Below are 22,449 nucleotides of genomic sequence, written 5' to 3'. Positions count from 1 at the left end.
GAATATTCAACTAAAATTGCATTCAGGCCACATCGCAATACAATTATTTGTCATGGTAGAATTTAGTATGTTTGAAGAACAATACACGTATATATCAGGTATTTTCGTGAAGAGAAACACCTATTTATTAATTTGAACAAGTCACACGAGTAAGGATCATTTGCAGTAACTATGATTCATTATTTTTTTCGATATAATTTATATATATATTCCTTATATTGAATGCACATTGTTACATGCACCGCATACATGGGACCTTATTATCTTTTTTGATGACTTATCCTGATTTGACAACACTCCAATAGGACAACACGCCCACATCCTGAGCATGTACCAACAGCTTTGATGCAAGATGAAAATGTGATAAGTACAGTATGCTGGAATTGCCCTATTGGCCAGGCTTGAGGCCCATTGAAATTCGTGGTATGAGCCTGGGAGATGTGTTGCATCTAGACAGAGATTGAGGCATATTCTTTTTGTATGTTAAGGCTCTGTCAGAGGAATGGGACTGATCCTCATACTGTAAAACAGCAGCTGTAACCTGGTGCAAAGCATGCATTGGAGATTAACAGTTTGTGCCACTTCCAGTGCTGACCACACATGCTACTAGCTTGCCACTTTCTTAGTAATAATAATAATAATAATAATAATAATAATAATTGCTTACACTTATATAGAACTTGAACTTGAACTTGAACTTTATTGCCATATGTAACCAGAACTGGTACAATGGAATTTTTACTTACAGAAAGTCTCTCGATTGTAAAACAAGTGTAAGACTACAAGACAAAGTGCAAACAGTGCATCAAGACAATGTACAAACAAACAATAGACAATGTGCAAGTAAACATGTAGACAGTTTGAATGTAAACAATACAGACGTGTAAACAATGACTGGAGATGTGCAATAGATAAGAAATCATAAAGAGGTAGATGGTGATGGTGTAGGTGTGGTCCGAGGGGGGTGGCTAAATGTGTTCGCAAGTCTCACTGCTTATGGATAGAAGCTATTGAAGAATCTAGTGGTAAGTGTCCGTATGCTCTTATATCTCTTGTCTGAGGGCAGTGGGGTGAAGAGCTCATGCCCGTGGTGGTGACTGTCCTCTGTGATCTCCAGAATTCTACCACGGCAGCGGTCCTCATAGAGCTGTCTAATCTCGGTGAGACCTCAGCCGATGATCTTCTGGGCCATATTGACCATTCTCTGCAGTGCCTTTCTTGCTCGCGAAGAGGTGTTGCCATACCACACGGTGATCCCGTTGGTTAGGACGCTCTCGATTGTGCAGTGGTAGACACGTCACCAACACATGTATTTGCATCCCCCATCGCTTGAGGCACCTCAAGAAATAAAAGCTCTGCTGAGCCTTCTTCATGATAGAGTCAGTGTTCACAGTCCAGGTTAGATCTTTAGAGATGTGAATTCCCAAAAACCTAAAGCTAGTGACTGTTTCCACTTCCATTCCATCAATACTGAGTGGGCTGTGAGTGTATGGCCTGGGTCTCCGAAAGTCCACTATTAGCTCTTTCGTTTTCTTTATGTTCAATTCCAGGTTATTGCTATGACACCACCTAAGCAGCTGTACAACTTCATCCCTGTAAGTGGACTCGTCATCATCACTGATCAGTCCTTTTATAGTGGTGTCCTCGGCAAACTTAATGATGCGGTTGTTGCTGTGTCTTGCTGTGCAGTCGAGAGTAAATAGGGAGTACAACCTTGAACTCAGACAGCAGCCTTGTGGGGTTCCAGTGCTCAGGGTGAGTGGTGTTGATGTTTTATTGCCTATCCGCACCACCTCTGATCTCTCGATAAGAAACAGATGCAGACAGAGTTGTACAGACATAATCCCCTGAGCTTTGTCACCAGTTGACTGGGTATGATGGAATTGAATGCTGAACTGTAGTCCACAAACAGCATTCTCACATACGAGGTCTTATAGCACTTTTTCTGGACACTCCACTCAAAGCACTTTACAGGTAATGGGGACTCCTCTCCACCACCACCAGGTGAGCACCCCCTGTTTGCCCCACTAACACCTCTTCCAACAGCAACCTTAGTTTTTCCCAGGAGGTCTCCCATCCAGGTACTGACCAGGCTCACACCTGCTTAGCTTCAGTGGATTGCCAGTTGTGAGTTGCAGGGTGATATGGCTGCTGGTGATACCCAGTTGATCAGCACCTTTAATCATCATAATGAATTTACCTCTGTCATATCTAAAAATATGTCCTATAAAAATATGGAAGTGCACCTTCTAAAAAAGATTAACATTTGTAATTTGTTGTAGGGATAAGTGAAGTTTCTTTTGATACTCAGTAAATAATGCTTAATTAAACTGTTCATTCTATTTTAAGTCATTATTTAGACTGACATTGGTTGTTATGGAGAAGCAAGTAATGTGAGCTTTTTAAAATTAAATATAACATTATAACAATGTGTGTTGCCTCTTGGTGCATATAATTATATATTTCCTTTGATTTGCTAAGATTGTTTTTTCATTGTGTCTTATTTCCTGTGCATAACATAAGCTTGAGATGATAGTCTAAAATTGCCAATATAGCAGACACACTGAAAGATACAAGTAGGATTCCCAAGAGATGTAGAAGCTATGTTCATTTAATCTTCTGTCCTGTTTCCATCTCTAACTGGTTCCAGGCTTTATTGGAATTGAACTTCCTGTCATTGAGACATTGAAAAATGATTTTGTTCTAAGTCTTATATTGATTATCTACTTTAAATAGCTCAAATACTGCAGGTGAGGTTAAATGAACATGGTGGATACAACATTAAAAAGACTGAATGAGAAAGTTTATAGTTTCTGGAAAAAGATGATTAAATAACTTGCTGTGATTTGCTGCAGAATTAAAGTGATTAAGTTAGAATTAAGATTAAGTTCTGTGGTAGTATTCTTTTTCTATTTTCTAAGAGGCATACCATTCTGTAGTCGGGTTTCAGCCTTGCATTTCAGACATTAAGAAACTCCATGAAATTCAATCAGAGAAAATATAATAGAGGCATTGGCAATCAGTTCTTTGTGTATAGCTTAGAATTAATTCCAGTGCGTACTCCTGTGGAAGAAATCTTGCTTTCTAAATGTAACATAATGTTTGTCCCTATTCCATACCCAACTTTTAAATAATTTAGTTTAATTTAACCATTTTCTGAGCTACTGTGTGCAAAAACAGCTGAGGTCCTATCATTACCTAGATTTCTTTTGATCAAACCCTGATTAAGATATTAACTGAGTCTTTTTCAATTTATTGTGCTGTGTAACATGAGGGTGGCTCTGCTAATGACTTATTATATATATTTTAGCAGTGGGAAATCACGATGTACAAATTTTATTCTAGGTTGCACCAATGAGGTCATTAAGTTATTTCAAGTGTTACAGACCAACTTTATTAGTTTCTTGGGACAATGCAAATGCTCAAGCTTGAGTCAATCAATACACCAAATTAATGAAACCATACTTTGCATACTTTGATTTTTTAAAAAAATTATCTAGCCATAATGAATCAACAATTGTCTAATTAAAAATGAAAAAAATGCAATTGAAATGATTAAATTACAAGAAAACACATTTTCATTTCCTCAGTGTAGTTCAGTAAAATGATTATTTTTTTCTGTGTTTCAAAATGTGTATTTTAAAATTTCTTCCAGAGTTGTATACTGCTAAGAAAAAAAGTTTGTGAACCCCGAGTTACAGATGGTGGACATACAGTATATACTTTTTAGAAATAAAAGTATCTTTAAAGCTCCTTCTTATGTAAATAAAATGATAAACACCTAACATCATACCACCTGCATGCATGGCGAGAATGATATTGAAAAACTGTTGAAAACTATACATATTCATGAGAGAAACAATTTACCAAAAGATCAAAAAGAAGCCCTGTATAATTTGAAGGGTGGTTTGTCTATTGTTGTAAAACCACCTGATAAAAGTGGCTGTAATGTTATTCATGATAGAATTTTAGGGAATGTACAAGGAAATTAGGAGATTGAGCCTTTTATTAAAAAAATGTGATAAACATTCTTAGAAGCATTGACCATTACCTTAAATCTTTTCTTGATTTTAAGGTAGTGGAGAAAGAAGTAGAAAAGAATTTGATTTTCTGATGATCAAGTATACTAAAATACCACTTTTCTATACTGCTCCTAAAATTCAAAAATCATAAGTGGAATTTATACTCACTCTTCTACTTTGTCTGCAAAATTATTGATCAATTTGGTTTTGTTTCAGAGGAAATTATTTTGGTAACTTTTGATGTAGAAAGTCGGTGTACAAATATACAGTACAGTAGTACAAATATACAGTATACTGTAGTAGTTCAGGTGGGTAACTGCATCAACATGTGTAGGCTGCAAAGGAACAAGTAATAGGTTTGTTCCATGCTGAAAAAAAGAAGAAAGAAAACACAACATTTCGGCCGTGGAGCCTTCTTCAGGTGTCAGTATACATCATATACTGTAGGAGGGTTTAAAGGTTCTTGAACACTTCCTGTTCACTTGAGATCAAAATGTATTACCTTTACTTCTTCTATTCAAACCTTAGTGTATTTTATTCTTCCACACAATTGTTTTATGTTTGAAAACGTTCATTTTCTTTAATTTAAAGATATTGGTTATTGGTTCATCCATGGCACCAAATTATGTATATTTGTATGTGAGTTACTGGGAAGAAAGGTACACAGATTTTGTATATGAAATCTTGTCTTTCCTAATATCATTCTTTGGAAGCGATACTGTATATTGATGACATTCTTGTTTTGGGGGAAGGAAATATTCAGGAAATAAAGTCATTTCTTTATTTTTAATTCTTCCTTTGAAAAATCAAATCTAACTATGAGATATTGTCAGAGGGCAGCAGATTCAGATAAGATGACAGCCCTTGTGTGAACTGCATTCCCCTTGAAGCTGTGTGGAATGATCTGCTGCCCTAGTTCACTGGACCTGTTGCTGGAAGACAATTGGTCAGGCGACAGTTTAAAGTGCAGCAAGCAGAGGCTATCCTCTATGGTTCACAATCACCCAAGGAAGAAGGAGCGACTGGCCAAAGGAAGTTTGGGAAGAAAGGAAGTTTCTCACGTTGTGAGAGTTTTGGAACTGGGTGATTTTGTCACGATTGTAATCCCTCCCCCTTAAGGGTGCTCTGGCTCTTTCGCATTTTACCTGAGCTCCTGCACCTGCCTCTTGTTCCAGTCTCCTCTTTAAAAGCCAGACGTTCCCACTATTCCGGGCTCAGCTTTGGAAGATGGATGCCACAAGGCTTGCCTATTTTCCCGGTTGTCCAAAGGCAAGCCTTTTCCCCGGCATCCTGACCATCTGGGTCCGGGGCTTGGAGCGCCTGGCCCTGTTACCCTTTTTTATTCCCACGACCCTTCGCCGGATCCCACTCCGGCTTTTAACTTCGTTTGTCTTTGTCATGGATGGACCACACAGCTCAGGACATTTGCCTACCTACAGATTTCTCTATGATCACCCTTTGGACTTGTTTGCCTGGACCACGCCCACCCCCCGAGCACCAAGCACCTTCGTCCCCTTGTTCGTCTACCAGCCCAGTTCCTCATCTCCTCCCCTGTCTGTTCACTCCCTTCCAGATTGTGCTGTCTGCGTAGGGTCCTGAAAGACACATCGTGACAGATTTTGTGTGTTTCAGAAAGAGTTAAAGCAACTTAGCTGCCAGTTATTGTTAAAGAAGTCTAGGGTAGCACCTCACTAATGAGCTAGGCTTTAGTTTGATTTTGGTTGTTGTTAATTTTCCATGTACTTGAAATAAAAAGCACTTGGTTTTTCCTTATGGCTTTGGTTGTGTGTTCCTTGTCCTGGACCTTCCTATTTTATAAAAACCATTACCTGCTGTCAGAAGATGATTTGAGAGAGTAAATTTCTTACATTTTTGTATTATGTAAAACAAATGTACATTGTATACAGATTTGTATAAAAACCTAGAGACTGTAATACTTAGAGTGCTGATAGTACACATCCTTTACTCCATAAATATTTACTTAATACCCAACTTTGTTGAGTGCAGCAAATTTGCCAAAGGAAATCTGATTCCAAACTGAATTTTTTAATAAATTAAAGATTTTAACTCAGATGTTATAAGAACAAGGTCATTTAATGAGCAATAAAAAAATCTCTTAAAACTATAGAAGAAGTTATTTAAATTAAAAACTGTAAGAAGTTTTACAACCAAAACAGAAAAAACGAAATGGATAACACCATATTCAGTTCCAAATATACCTAAGGCTGAGAAAGTATCAATAAGATACTTATTGATAATATATAAACACATAGTAGGTACATTTTGCAAACTGATAGAACATTAGAAGATATGCTCTTGGAGCTACCCATGGTTGTTTTTAAGCATGGATTAAACTTCAATGATTGTTCAGTTAAGACTGGTTGTTTACCTTAATCTTAAAAAACTTTATTGAAACTTCGACCAGATGGCAATTATCGATGGGGACCTTGTGCACAATGTAGCAGTACTGTGAAGGATAACTTTTTCAACTATCCCCATACGGGTAAGAAGATAAAGGGCCCTGTCTCACACAAGGTGTAATCTATATGATAACTTGGCCCTACAGTAAGGCATATATTGATGGAAAAAAATATATTTTCCGAACATTGAAGTTCCATTAGATGTCAGGATTTGACATATCCCATTGTGGATCACTTTGTTGAACAAATGTTGGTGTTAAAAAAGTAGACGTCTCCAGTAAAGGTGGTGATATTAAAAGTATATTTTTAAGAAGAGAGACTTTTACAAAATTGGATTTGTCAAATAAAAAAAAATCTGAACTCATCTGAAAAAAGCAATTGGACTTCTAAAAGGGAGGAATGTAATAAGACATTCCAGTGACATTCCATTCCTTTTTCCATTCCATTCCATTCATGAGTGTTTAATGAATAGAATGTGTTGGTTAAGTTTTAGTAGAATGTTTTACATAACAAATTGTTATACCGAATCTCTACGTTAGCCTGAACCTTACTCCTAACCCTAACCCTAGTTGCAGAAGGTAATTTTGTTCCAGCTATAACAAGTCATGTAGTCATGTATAGTTTCTTAATATATGGCTTATTATCCATTTCTAAAGTGTAGTTTTGCATCCCCTAACTAAAAATACAGCTAAACGCTTAATATTTGAATAGAACTGTGTTTTTCACAGAATGGTTATACAACTCCAGTGTAAAAGCCTTCTCATGAAAAAACAAGTCTACGTTTGTGTGGCATATAATAATAAACCTGGCCAGTTTATTGGTTATTGATCATTTTATCTGTACCTGTGACAATGAAGTAGCTTTCTTTCTTCAGATGCTTGTATTCTCTCATAAGAAAAAGTAAAAAATATTGCAGTGGGTTCAGAAAACATGAGAAAATCTCACAGAATTACTGCATGTACAAATGTCAGGATTTACACACTATAAGTAGAAATGTAATTAATGTGCTTTGTGAAAATAAAAGGCAATAAACCAAAAGTCTTCTGTAGTAGTTTATTAAGGAGAAAAATAGAAAACATTGACAATCTTTGACATTCAGCCTTTTCTGTCTTTAGAGGTTGCTTATGATGTCATTATTGACCCAGTAATCAGATGTAGCTGTGTATGAATATCACACAGACTCTACACTGAATACTGAGCTAGCAATGGACATCACAGATCATCTGGATCAGGTGACTGCTGTTCTGCAACGATCTGTCAAATAAAACTTTACAATAACCAGAAAAGCAAAAAATCAAAACAGTGACCATTACTAAACATACCAAAATATGACAAAAGAAAGGCCCTTTTGGAAATATTAAAGTTAATTTTACAAAATCACTACATTTCCATTCCAACCCAACAATGAAAAATAATGTGCACTTACTTTCTATTTTAGCACAATATAATCTGAATATTGATCTTCTCAGATGTCCCTTCACAACCTTTTCAAGGACATTTGAAATTTAAAACTGGACATTTAAGTTTTAAAAAAGTAACTTTCAGATCTATGTGGTAATCTGGCTGCTACATCAGTCTTCATGAGGCTTGTTCTGTTAATATTTAGTCATTTTTAATCCTATGCCTTGAAAAATTGTCTGATTACATTCATTGTGAAATGACTCTCTTACTGATAAAAGAAAGACTTCTCATGCTGTAAAGGTTTTTTTTCTAAATCAAAGGGGAATACCATACCCTTATTATCATGCATGAATTTGACATGGCTGTTTCCTCACAGAGCCCACATGACCTGGATTTAAGCCAATCTGCTCTCACAGCGCAGTTAGAGCAGCAAAGTACTAATTTCAGGTGCTCAAGTTAGAAAAGAGAAACTGATAAATGATATTTTGTGCAGTCTGACTACCATTAGTTTGTTTGATGATTAACAAATATAAGGATTAAGAATTAAAGAACTCCTTTTTCCAACTTCACTTTTTAACAACCCTACACATTCCCACACATTTCTGATTATCAAGTGGAGTATTGCCCTGCTAAAAAGTTAAGGCTTTTACAAAGCATATTATTGAAAAAAAAATCTGGCAATCCAAATCTGCTTTAGATTGCATTTGATTTTTTTCTGCCTAGAAAATGTACTTCTGAAATGTTACAGCCAAAAAATATTCCTGCAAAGCAATCCTCTTTTTTAATACCCTGAATTTTAAAAGTTATATATACATATACAGTTACCATTTAGTCACTTGTTTAAATTAATTTCTTTTCAAGAAGATATGATGTTCCTATTGTTAATGATTACTGAAACCTTTTAGCATTTCACATAAATTGCATTTTCTGTCCTTTGATGTATATCTGCTCAACATATGGGATTTTCATGCCACTGCAAAATTTGCAACAATTTGAAAAGTGGCATTCTAGTTCTTCAATACACTGTGTTTGTCAGTTCCCTGCACAACACGGTTAGGAAGAAATTCATATCTTTCAATTTCTTACAAAAGCAACAAGCCGCACAGTACAGAAAAATATCTTGAATGTAAATTATAACGTGACATTTGACAACCTGTGAGCATTCACATTCAACACATACTGAAATTCTTAGAAGTCATCTAGGCTTTGTTTTTCTAATGCTGTATATTTATCTATACAAAATAAATGTAATTATTTCAGGAAATTAATAGAAGACATTTTAAATAGACTGACCTGCAAAAAAATAGAACTTACTGCACATGCACACATCAGGCTAAAGAAAATATCCAATTAAAAGACTCCAAATGCCACAACCACTGTACAGCATGTCAAACATTATTGTCATTTTAACCATGTCGCTTAGGGTTTTTGAAGACGCAAGCTAGCAATAATAACACTTAATAATTCTGTACAACTTACCTGGGTTTATACAATACCTGTTTTAACTTACTTCTCTCCAGCGCTTGCAAAGACTGTGGGCTATCACATCCTTCCTGCTTCACGCGACACAAAATTCTAAGAATATGTAAAGTAACTTCCTCAACTGACACACATTAGCTGCTCTGGCAGCATGCTGAAAAACAAGCAAAAACTGGAAGCCATTGTCAAAAATGGATTGCTCCGACAACTGGCCAGTGCTGCTGTGGCAGAGTTAGGAGTGTGAGCTTTGGTTTTAGTACTGTTGCATGCTCTGAATTCCCCTGGGTCTCTCCCTACACCTCTGTGGGAATTATGGTGAACGTTAATCACTTCAGGGGCAGTCCCCATGAGGAACGTCATATAATTTATCTCCTGGCTTACTGTACGTGCATTTATTATAATTAGTTGTATGTTTTGTATAAACAGAACATACATATTCAATTCTGAATAATTTAAACTCTCTCCCCACATGGCAATATGTAGGACCCACCAATAGTGCACATAGCATGGTCATTCGCTGCTGGAGGGTGGGGGGGAAACACACTTAACTTGTCTCTCTCCTCATTATTTGGAATTTTTTATGACCTTATTTTGTGAAAGTGACTGTGTCGGTTTCCCAAAAGCAAAAAAAGTACTTTCCTTTTCTGAATTGCATTATCTTTGCCTGACCTTTTTCCAATAAAACAACATAGCAGGATTCATAAAAAGGGGGTTCTCCTGTTTTCATTTTCAGGCCTCCATTTTCACCCAAGACTGGGTTTTGGAGTCCCTCGCACATCATGCAACTTTCATCTCCTTTGTGACGAGAAATGTGTTTCACTTTTTGATATTAAAGAAAGTTGAGAATTAAACCAAGCCACAGCAGATTAAACTTTTCACTGAAAGTAGATTTACCAAATTCAAATTATACGCAACTGCATTCAAAAGTTAGCTGTGCCAAATTCAAATTAATATATACATCTCAAATGTGTAGTACCCATCTCACTAGCTTTATTACTGAAACTGCTCATTTATCCTCTGAAAAGAAAAAGTAAGACAAAATGCTCTAAAAAATTATTAATAATGGGAATTCACACAGTACCATAAAACATTTAATTTTAAGCACAGATTTTTGACATTTCTCTGGGAAGTGTCTGCTGAGTGCATGATCTCTTTCTGCCAGTACTTCCAGACTGCTGTGTCTGAATTTGTTATGCCGGCTGTTGATTCTAAGGGTGTGCATTAGATCTGTTTCCTTTAAAATGAGCGATGAATGTTTTTGTATTTAAATCTGCCTTTTACCTGGTGTTATGATGACCAGTTTCAATAAAACAGGATGACAGTGAATTGTCTAACTTTTCAACTGGAATGGTTTTGTCTTTGTTACAAGCACATTAAACTGACCTTGGATAAACTATTCTTTGATTTCATTGAACAGCTTTTAAAAACAACAAAGAAACCCAAGTTCAATCCTCAAAGACATACAACTTTTTTGTTACATTTTTTGTGAAACCTATGTGTGGCACAAGTCTTGGGATGAGCACCCTCTTTATTGTCTGCCACAGTATGAAGCTCCAACAAAAGGTTAATATCATTCCCTTTTTCATCAGACAGTTCATAACATGAACACATAACATAACACTAAATAAAGGGGGAGTTTGGGACAGACATAACTTATAGTAGTGTTTCTCAGTCCTGGTCCATGGGGACCTCTGTGTCTTCTGCTTTTTTTCAAACGAAGTTCTTAAGAGTGGGCTAATTTATTTCAGTTTTAGATCTGGGGCACTTTTGTATGCAATACATTAATCTATTAAAGAGTTGAATGGAGTTGGAAATTGGTATTTAATTAATTGGGTTCAGTCTCTGAGTTTCCGAACTAATTTCATTCAGGTGTGTTAGCTGACATGACTAATTGGACACCTGCAAAAAGGAAAAAGATTGATACATTGTCATTCCCACCTGTGACTATTCATCATAAATTGGTACCTATGAAGTCCTTTTTAGTCAGAAATAAGGGGGGGGAATCAGCTGGAACATTGCACTTGAAGTAGAGTATTTTGGTACTTTTGACAAGTAAACAAAAGCATAAATAAGCAGATTGACCAAAGGCGTCAATTTGCCCTTGTGTTTAACAGCTCAGTTGGAAAGAACATTAGCAGACAATACTCCACAAGGACCAGGTTTGGGATCCACTGTCTTATACAGATATCAGTGACACTTCTTATTTTAGGTCTTCATAATTCATAGTTAATCCACAGGTCATTAACACAGCATTTATTACCAATCAAAGTAATTCCTACTACTGATTAATAAAATGCTCATCAACAAAACAGATCATCCCCATCTATATAATGTTGTATTATCTGACAACTTGATGTGAATTTTTATATTATGTTTTAAGAAAAATATAATGGCTCAACCTCACTGGGCTGCAATGGTGTTTTCTGATTAGTCCAAACTCTTTGGCTAAATAATGTACATATAACAGATAACAACTTTGCTGAGGTCTGCATATGGGAATGTCATCACAATAGTGAGTGAAGGAAAATCCCTGTAGTTCACATGCAGCCCCGAGCTATGTTAATTGCACTCTTGTGTTCAAGATAGCGGTGGCCTGTCAGGTCCTGATCACTTACATAGGGGCATCTGTCTTTATTCATACCGTATGAGACTTTTGAAGTTTCTCATCAGATTTTTTGTAAGATGAAATAATGTCACTGTCAAGAAACGTAAGATAACAACTTTCATCCATTTTGATGATTACCTTGTGCATGAGTATGCAGTTCTGGGAATTTTCAGTCTTTTTTTAAAGATTTTATAAGCTTCTTACTTCAATCACATATTCAATCTTATAGTTTTATATATGGTGACATACCTTTAGGATACTGTATATAAGTACTCTATTATGTATATCACCCCAATGGGAGAATTCACCTATCATCTGTACTGTTTTCTATTAACCAACGGACAAACCAGATTTATGCATTACCTTGAATGCCTACTACTTGTAATTTCAGAATCAATCAATATAGTTTAGAAAATCTAAACATACTGTATCATGTTGTTTGTTCTGTGTCTATTACTGTTGTTTTCTTAAATAACTAATAAGTTACCAGTATTTTTAAATCCCGTTAACTCTTCACTAAGATCCTAATTCCATTTCACTGATCCTGTAGTTCTAAATAAAATTTCCATAACCTTAAGGATAGAATTTAGTAATAGAAGTATGACGTGCCTATACTGTATGTACTTGGTTCAGTTTTGACAACCTTTTTATTTACAAATAATATCCACTTTTAGTTACATAAACTTAGTAATTAATTTCTAAACACAGTAGAATGGTTTGTCTTGTTAACAAGCTTTTTGCATCAAGTCACAATCATTTGAATGCAGAAAGAAATCGTCAATAGACTATTAGATTATCACTCATTGTTCAAGTGTTCATCACTAGATGGCAGTATTTTCCTGATACTGTAACATCCAGATAGAACCTGAAATGAGATGGTACACGATAAAGTTACTATTTTGCTTAAGTAGGTGAATACATTTTAACTTTTTAAAAGTACTTGTTTTCCTTTTTCTGGTTAATCAGAAGTAAGGTTAGCTAGTAAGCCTAAACCTTTATAATACAAGACATCTTAAAAAGGTTGTATCTGTTTCTGTGCATGTGTATTGCTGGAAAAGCATGACATCATGTTATCTTCATTTTTGTTCTTTTGTCTAATGACATCATCAGCGAGAAACATTCTGCTTTGACTGAAAGAAAGAAACACATAAATAGATCTGCCACTTTGAACCATTTAAAATCCCTTCATTTGCATAAACATTTTGGTGAATCATATTACTTTGCCCTCTGAGGAGGGGGAAGTTTATGTAGCAATTGTACAGGAAGTCTCCTCTTTCCCCTGTAAGTGGGCGGGACCTTTTCTGCTTACTCTTGCATTGCCTTTGATGTTCAAATGAAGCACTTGTCTGTTTTTGAGTGCAGAATGCAATGTATTAGAAAATTTGTTTTGTTTTTCACACTACATTATTAACAAAAACACGAGAGTAAATAATGGCCCCCACTCTGAAGTGCATCTCCAGTTTTTATTGTTTCTCAGAGAATTAGAGGGGTGATATAAGACAAACTGCAACATCACGTTTCAAGACCTGAGCATACAAAGCTGCATACATAAAACAGGTCACAATTCAACAAGTGTGTCATGCCATAGACATCAAAATGCAGACTTGGCTACTGCTGCACTTGACAAACAATATAGATCCATTTGTCTGCTGCATTTGTAATTTTTTGAATGGTATGGTAGGTGGGGAAACTTTATTTATAACATGTATGGCACCACATATGTTTATATTTGCAATTGCTGTATTAATTATCCTGAGTATTATTAATAACTTGATGAAATAATGGCTTTTATCAGTATGATGGTCATTTATTCCTGAAAGTGTTTTTACAGGCCTGTGATATTTCATCATTTTAATTTGTAGGGACACCAGTCCAGATTTATGAGTGTGTAGAACAACAGAAGAGGCTGTTTCCCTTAACATATGAAAATGAACGTTGCTTTCCTTCACCCTTCACCCTTCACCTTCACCCTTTCCAAATTGCAATATGTTTCCTGTATGCTACCCCCCTCATTTCTATGAGAACATACCAGTAAACTGTGAAACATGTTCAATGCAAAGATGTTGTGCCCCCTACCCCTCCACCACCTCCCCACACACAAAGACAAAACAATGCAGCATGTGAACAGTATTGGTCTGACTTTGGGAGGAGGAGGATCGGTTTGGGAACTACACTGTGGAAAATCCTGGGTAGAGCCTCTGTCCTCTTATACAGTGTGTACTTGGATTTCCAAAGCAGGACTCACGAGTCAACCAGTTTGAATCAAATTAATCTTATCTCTCCATCAGCAGCTCTGAATCCAAAAGGAAGTCCATTCCATTTACAAACAGCAACAATGAAGCAATAAATTTAGAAAGATTACTTACCAAAGCAGGATGCAATAAATCTGACACAAACTAAGTGCAGGAAACATGATTTACTGAGTTATGCAATTAAAACAACACCTCACACCTCACTCTGGATTATTTAGATACATACTGTATACTATGGTGTGCACTTATGCAAAACAAAGCCTCAGGTAATACGTTTCAAGGCATACATTTAGGGTATATAAGTACTCATATTCTTAATTAATTACAGCATCGTTTCCAACTCCTTTTTGCTGAATATGTTCCTATACTAGCAAATCACCATAGAAGAAAAGCAAATGAATTCACTGTTGTGCTAACTCATGTTATCGTAAAAACAGGTAAAGCACAGCTCTTTTACAGCTGTGAGTGCTGAATTCTGTCAACATAATGCAGATCATTGGACAGCAATGATCTTAAGAAATGCTTAGAGTTGACATTAATAGTCTCCTTCATCTTTAAGCTCAATAAATCAGTTTTGGTCACTTTTATACCAATATTGTTTCCAACCCTGCTTCTGGAGGTTCAAACACCTGTTGGTTTTAGAGGAGCACCTTTAATAGCCTCTCCTGAATACACACTGCCAAAATAAAATACGGAGCATAGGGGATTCACCAGAACACACCTTCTAACAAAATCCAGCTGAGCATCCTGGTGACAGTGAGTCATGGCAATGTTTTTACCAGTGTGAAGCACCTGCATCAGATACCGGAAGCTCTGAATCATCTGACTTAAATGCAGTTATGGTTGTCCATGCTTCTCAGTGTGTTAGCAAGATCTACATCAATCAATTTTCTCTCTGTTAGTTGGTAGCATTGCTGGATTCTAGTGAAGGTGGATAGATACCCTTACAAATTAATACTGACATGTTCCTGTCACCAGCTTTTCCAGGTTGTGTGTGTGAAGGATGAAAACATCATGATGACACCTTACATTTCCATCCTGTGATATAGTTACATACAACAAGGATCAAATTCATTTCTGGAAGAATATGACAATCTTCCATAAACTCATGCTCAAAAACATGTAATAAGTATGTTACTAAAATATTCTCAGATGTGGACAACTTGTTAAAAAAAACTTTTTTGTAAGTATTATCTAGTATGTTGTCTCAATTGCTATTTTAATTGTTTCTTGATTTCCCCAAATGGGACAATAAAGCTTGAATTGAATTGAAATTGATGTTTTGTAACTGCGCAAATATATTTATATAGCAGTTTTTAATCCCAAATGATTCCAAAGCAGGCCAGCATGGTGACACAGTGATCAGCATTGCTGCCTTGGAGCACTGTGGCCCTGGGGTCCGTTTCTGGGGTGCTGTAGATGAGAAGTTTGTATGTCCTCTCCGTGTTTGTGTGGATTTCTTCTAAACTCTTTAAAAAAAGTTTAAAACTCTTGCCCAGCTCCTCACCACTTCATCACATTAATTCACTGAAACAGACCTGAGACACTCTACATTTGAAAAGAATAATCTTGCATTTTTCATTTTGTTTTAGAAGGACCTATTTTTTAAGTACCATGCTGTACCAAAGTCAATGTTAGGGAAAATGCTTCAAAACAATTCATACCAGTCAGGTCAAGTTGGTCTTCTGTTTTTAAAATGAGGCACCTGTTGTCTTTTGGTTTTCTGTGCAGTAGTCTTTAGTCTTTTTGATCCTGTTTTTTCAGTATGTGCTATCCCTGGAATGTCTCACCTCCCCAGGTCTGACAGCTTTTGGACGTTGATCAAGATGAAGAAAAATCTTCAGTCCTGCAAAAGAAAAATGGAAATCTATCACAATGATTTTCATTTGAAAAATGTTTTTCATTTCACATCTTTGGTAACACTTTGCATTAACTTTCAGCTTATTATTTTAAGATCTTAAATGTTTTAATAATAGATTATGCATATATTTATGCAAATTTAACACTATTTTACTCACATTCAACTGAATCTATTCAAATATGTAATTTGTTCTTTACATGGATTTTGTAAATATTTATTAACTGATTTATGATGGTGATTGTCTGAAAAGTGCTAGTAGCCCATATAAGGGTCGCATATTAGGATAACATGAAATTGAAATGAAGTGCACAAAGAAAAATTTATTTATTAAATATTAATAAAATAATTATACAATACACCTTTATAAAGTATGTGGCTAAAGTTTAAAAGCAATGTTCAGATACAATATTTCTTCTTTCTGTGAATGATTTTGGTTAGGGAAAGGAAAAAAATGATTATTAGCTTGAATACTTTTAAATACAAATTGATCATAGCTGTCATAAAACGAATCCTGTATAGTTTAGCTTTCCTTTTAAATGGCAATAATTTTTAATCTAATTATTTTTTCCCTTATAATTTTAAGCTTTACATTTGTGTTTGTTTTTGTTTTTCATTTTGAATTAGTAACAGCCTCTCTTTTATGCCTACTGTAATTAGAAATGTTCATGAATCCATCCATTTTCTAACCGTTTCTTCCAACTCAGGGTCACAGGAAAGTTTGAGAAAGGCAGGGTATCTCAGGGCAGACATACAAACATGCACACACTCACACCTAGGGCCAGTTAAGCAGAAGTCAATTAACCTATACAAGGAAAACCTTGCAAAACATAGGGAGAACATTCAAAGACCACAAAGAGAGCACCCCAGGTCCAGAACTATGCTAACCACTATGCCACCATGTAGAAATGTTCACAAATGTATTAAAAAAAACCTTTTCACCACTCTTCTCCAAATACCTAACAGAATTGCAGAGATTTAGTGAATTATTGTAAAATATTCAATAAGAAAGCCAGACTGATCAGTTTTGTTTAGCAGAAGAATAATTACAGAGCCAAGGGAAATACAGGTGCTGCAGTTATTGATACATTCAGTCCTCTGACACTTCCTCAGTTGACACCCTTAGCTACTGTAGATTTAAACCAAATTGAATTCCCTGTATTACTTTTGTGCCATAATCAGTGACACAGCATGATGAGAAAGAGAACCTTATGTATTTTACGTAAGCCATCCTTAAGTTTCAGTGCTTAATTGCATTGGTAAGCATTTTTTCTGCCAGCCCTACCTGATTTTTTAAAGCTGTTTAAATGTCATGTTTTTGCTGACTTTTGACATCCTGATAAATTATTACTGCATTGAAAAGCTCAATAATCAGCAGAAGTGGAGTACAAAATGAAAGTAAAGGAAAAAAAAGCTTCAGTTTGTACTTTTTTGGTGAATTAATGACTCTTCACTTTTGCAATTACAGTAAATGCAGTGTGTTACATAAATATATCGGTGTTCACCGAGAATAACTTACTGAAAAACTTAAAAGACATTCATTTATATAGCTTTCTGCATAAATTAGAAATATTCAGAGACTAAAAGATTGACTTTTTTAGGGAAATTCGTGAAAGTATAAGATGTACTGTACAGTATGTGGATCCAAATTTGTATAATTGAAGTTAGTACTTATTAGTTTACTGAAAAAAAACTCTGCTGATTCATGGCAACAGATAAACAATTTCATTTTTAATATTTAATGACTTGATTAAATGAACACTCGTGATACCTGATCAAGGCTTTTTCAGCAATTCTACTGCTTCAGTAATTTCAGAATCAGATTTTGTTCAATAAACAGCACCTGGCCTCACAACATGCAAATAGTTCTCACAGTTAAAAAGCTTGTTTAAACATGTAAAAAGTGGTGTTGTAATAACTATATATGTCAGCTGTAGGTCTCCAACATTTTTATAAGTGACGGCTGCCTATTAGAAGTACTAGAAGTACTATACCTCATCTTGAGAAATCTACATTGGCCCCTACCAACATGTGTCATTCTAACATCACATCATTTCCAATAACTGGGTTGGGCTGTCCTCAGGGGAGATAGCACCTGCACTGGAAATCTAGTGTCACTCTCGGCTCATGCTTGAAACATATTGAGCTACAATTCACACAGTTGGTTGTGCTAGACTGCTGAAAAAACGCCCATTTGCTGTGTGAAGCTCAGACACTCTGCTATCATACCACCCCAGAAAAAGCCATGACTGTTTTGGAATGACTAATACAGTATCTACATTTAATAACATAGGAATTAAATAAAACACTTGAACATGAAATGTACTAAATAACCCCTCGAATGGTGCCATTTTCTGTGTTGCAGTGGTTTCTGTTAACAGTCAAATTGCACACCTGATGCAAGGGATGATCTCATCAGATCTTAGCTGGTAGTGATTGTGGCACCTGTAATTGCCATTCAGGCCTACTGTTTGTGTACTGATGGTTATGTTCCTTTATGTGGATTGACAACCTGGAGAGGGCAGAATAGAATAGGTTTGCTTTCCCCAATGTAGTGATGTGTTAGCGTGAACACTGCCCTGTACTGGAACTAAAGGCTCTTGGAAAGCTGCTTGACCAATTGATTGGCATGAGAATGTTGTCGCCCCAGAGTGTCCTCAGCGCACAATCCATCAGACAGACATTGTATTGTGAGGCTAACCTCCAGATTTAAACCAGCTCCTGTGCTCCTGTGACAATTGCTCTCTGGCATCTTTTTTGGTTTGTCCAACCCCTGCCTCTCCAGAAGCCAGCCACCGACCAGGTCACACGAAACAGAAGAGGTGTTTGCTGTTTTTACTCTTAGTTTTTCTTTGTTTCATGGAGCCAAAAAAAATCATGCCTTCTTCTCGAAAATGCGGCCGAGATAAGATTCTGCAATCTGTAATATGGCATATGCCGAAATCTGGATTTGTGCTCCCTGCTGAATTTCCTTTGCTTGTTTGAAGTTGCGGGAAGGTGAAGAGTTCAGTCAGTGTTCCATTTCTGTTTTTTCCTCCCCCATTTCCTAATCTTGCTTTTTTCTTTCTGTGAGTTACTCTTGAGTAATTAGAGCAGTGTTTTCTTCTTGCGTAAGATGTCCAGAGCTATTAAATACGTTTAAAAATCGGTGGAGCACTGCGTGACTTCAAAGGTGAAGATGGAAGTGCTAAAAAAAGTTCCAGCAAATTTGTTGCTGTTCTCCTTTCTCATGTTCTTCAGCATTGCTGTAGAGCCCCATGCTCAAATCAGGGAAATCTACATTGCAGCAGTGGAGTTTGAATGGGATTACCTGCACAGCGAATATTTGGATTCTTTCCCATCACAAAGCAAGTATGTACAGTATGTTTTTTTTTACAATGCTCTTAAAATTTTTTGCCAAGATGAGGGAAATATATTTTTCCAGTATCCTATATTCTGTCTTAAAAGGTCAATTTCAATAGTTCTGCAGGTCCAAACAGTCACAAAATAATAAAGAAAATAGGTGAACACAAACATTCAGGTGTTTCTTCTTGTTAGCAATAGTTTGTAACTTTTTAAACTTATTTACTCTATTTCCAATTTCTGTCTTAATAAAATATGTAGAAAACCTTTTTGTTCTCCAGATGACTTACAAGATACTGTATTGAGGCAAGTGATTTAATATTTTTTATTATCTGATATCCTGTACTATAAATGTATTTTAAAAATTGAATTCCGTAACTACAGAGGATAAAATTGATTTTTTAACCACCACAGTAGCTAGCACTGTAATGTTGTAATACTTAATGTTTAAAATGGTGTTTTACTGTATATACCAAGGAGTTTCTTTTTTTATGACTGCACATAGTCTTTATTCAACTTTAATTTGAGTATATTGCTTATTAATTTGAATAACAGTAATATTAGGAACAGTATTATTGATAATGGTAGTCATAGTAGCAATAATACAGTAGTAGCACTAGCATTTGAAGAGCATTATAATGGTATCAACAATAGCACCCTTGGTAGCTATATCTGTGATAGTTAAAGTAATAGCAATTTTATTATGATTTATGGTTTATTGATTGGAGAGTCAATTTCAAATCTGACAACAGATTAGTTAAATCTATGTTATATTACCCTTAAAGAAATTTACTTTACCTCTGTGTCCCAGGTAGTATTCTTTATTTAATCATTAATTTTAATTTGTCTGAATTATGAAAAGTCCATTTGTTTTCTAGAAGATACACATATCTTATGATTTAATCAGCTGTTTGAATAAACAATTTACCTTTTTACATATCAAACACAGTAATAACTAATTTATTTGGATTTTTGTTTGATCAGTAGTGTGTTTTATTACTTTGTAAAGATTATTCTAACAGAAAAATAAAATGCTTTCATAATACATACCTAGCATTTAGGATAACTTTAGTACATTTAACATTCTTCTGTTAAAATTTCAGTTGCATTCAGAAAATCTTGGATGTTTCTTCACTAGTGCCATCATATATTTCTGCTATCTCTGCTGTTGGTGTACAAGCATAGTTCCTTACATATATATTTATATATATATGATATCATTTTTAACACATTATTAGACTATTATGTTTCTGGTCTTAACAGACAGCTATAATTTATTCTCAAATTCAGTTGCCTTAGTTCCACAACTAGAATGTAACAAACCCTCTCCAGGGATTAATGAGCTCATTTTGCTTGCTTTTAAGCATAGTCACTTGTACAATTACTCAAGTATTTTCAGTGTTACTGCATTACATTACAGCATTACTGCACTGTAATAAAAAATAGTGCTAACCCATTTACAAATGTCTTCCTCCATTAGTATTACTGTATCAGACAGGGAATGCAAATGGTTGATAAGTGTTATAGCTTCAAAGTTATATACTTTATGTTCTTGCTTAAGAAAATTAGTAGTGAAATTTGTGTCTTTTTATACTTTGTTAGGAACCAAAAAACGATACTTTTTTCCAAAGAGGGATCACAGCAGTACAAGAAAGCCACTTATTGGGAATATACAGATTCCACATTCTCAACACCAAAAGCAAAGCCGTCATGGATGGGTCAGTACTTTAATAAAAGAGCAATCTGAGAGAAACTACATATTACATAATATACTGCATACGTTGTAGTAGGAACGTTCATGAAAGAAACAAGTTTGATTGAATGTTTCCATTTCTAATAAAACAAGGCATAGTTATCTTTCCCAAGACATTTTCTGGAACTTTGAAAGACATTGTAGCCTTGCAGATCTTGAAAGACATTTTACACTCCAGATATAGTCTTATATATGGTAATTTAGGATTTAATACTAAATGCCCTTTGTAATCAAATATTATTGTGTCTTGCTGAGGCAAAAGCAAAATGAAAATAAACTGCAATGGGTAAAAAGAGATGTTAAATCTGGAATTAAATAATTTGCTAGATTACATTAAAAGTAAATGAGTAATTAGCAACATTTGATTTAACACTTACATTCAGCAAGAACACTCTTGTTACATCATCATTATCAATGTGATTTACGAGAAATGTCATTTACATGTTCAGCTGTATCATATAGGCCTTTAACAAACTGGCAGTTAAGAAGAAGTAGAATTACATTTCTTCATTCACATTAGCAGAAAAGAGAAGATGAGACTAAGTGACATATGTATTCTCAAACTATGTTTTTTCATAGGAATTCAAGGTCCAGTGATAGCTGCTGAAGTCATGGACAAAGTTGTAGTTCACTTTAAGAATTTTGCTTCCCGTCCCTACAGTGTTCATCCCATTGGGATCTCCTATTGGAAACAATCAGAGGGTGAGCTTTGTAGATCACTTATCTCTTCTGTAGTCATTCTCTTTCTTTAAAGATAGCATCTGCTACAAGACTCATAGATGGGCTGTTAGGTGTTCCGTGCCCACTTGTCAGAGACATTACCCATTTGACCAAATCCAAGCTTCATAGGGTTCTATGTGAGAGTTAGAAGAGCTGGACAGTTCCTTGGTACTGCTGCAAAATTGCAAAGACTCAGCAAGTCTCAAAAGTCACTGAACCAAATGAAGAAATCCTGGAAAGAATCTAACACACCCATTCCCAGACAATTATTCACCACAATTTAACAACTAAACCAGGCTCAAATCAATACTCCTGGGCCATAAGGCTCAAGCCACCTGTTCATTTTTTAAACTTACTGTACATTCAGCAAGTGCACTCTTGTTTCAGCATAAACAATGCGATTTACCAGTTCTGTCGTTTACAGGAACAGGTATGTGTTCAGTTGTATCATATAGGTCTTTAAGAATGGACACTGGCCCACAATGTCATTTTCTTAGGAAAACCATGTGACTTTTGCTGTGTTTACAGCCCTGTTTATGATATTTTGAGATAATAACAGATTATTTTTTTTTCAACATATATCATTTACTGTATATT

The 22,449-nt window shown here is 35.5% G+C and overlaps 1 protein-coding gene across 1 annotated transcript in view; it reads left to right on the top strand.

Annotated features, from left to right (window-relative positions):
- The first annotated feature begins 19,056 nt into the window (after nucleotides 1–19,056).
- The window catches only part of f8 (coagulation factor VIII, procoagulant component), a 28,717-nt gene continuing 25,324 nt past the window's right edge, over nucleotides 19,057–22,449 (top strand). Inside the window, exons 1-3 of the mRNA XM_069193429.1 lie at nucleotides 19,057–19,388; nucleotides 20,982–21,097; nucleotides 21,712–21,834. Of these exons, the coding sequence (XP_069049530.1) occupies nucleotides 19,216–19,388; nucleotides 20,982–21,097; nucleotides 21,712–21,834 (412 nt within the window). The 5' untranslated portion in view covers nucleotides 19,057–19,215. The remainder of the gene's footprint in view (nucleotides 19,389–20,981; nucleotides 21,098–21,711; nucleotides 21,835–22,449) is intronic.

Source organism: Lepisosteus oculatus, chromosome 8 (assembly GCF_040954835.1).
Source record: "Lepisosteus oculatus isolate fLepOcu1 chromosome 8, fLepOcu1.hap2, whole genome shotgun sequence".
In the NCBI taxonomy this organism is placed as follows: domain Eukaryota; kingdom Metazoa; phylum Chordata; class Actinopteri; order Semionotiformes; family Lepisosteidae; genus Lepisosteus; species Lepisosteus oculatus.
Note: the sequence above shows the minus strand (reverse complement) of the source record. Positions and strands in the feature narration are given on the sequence as shown.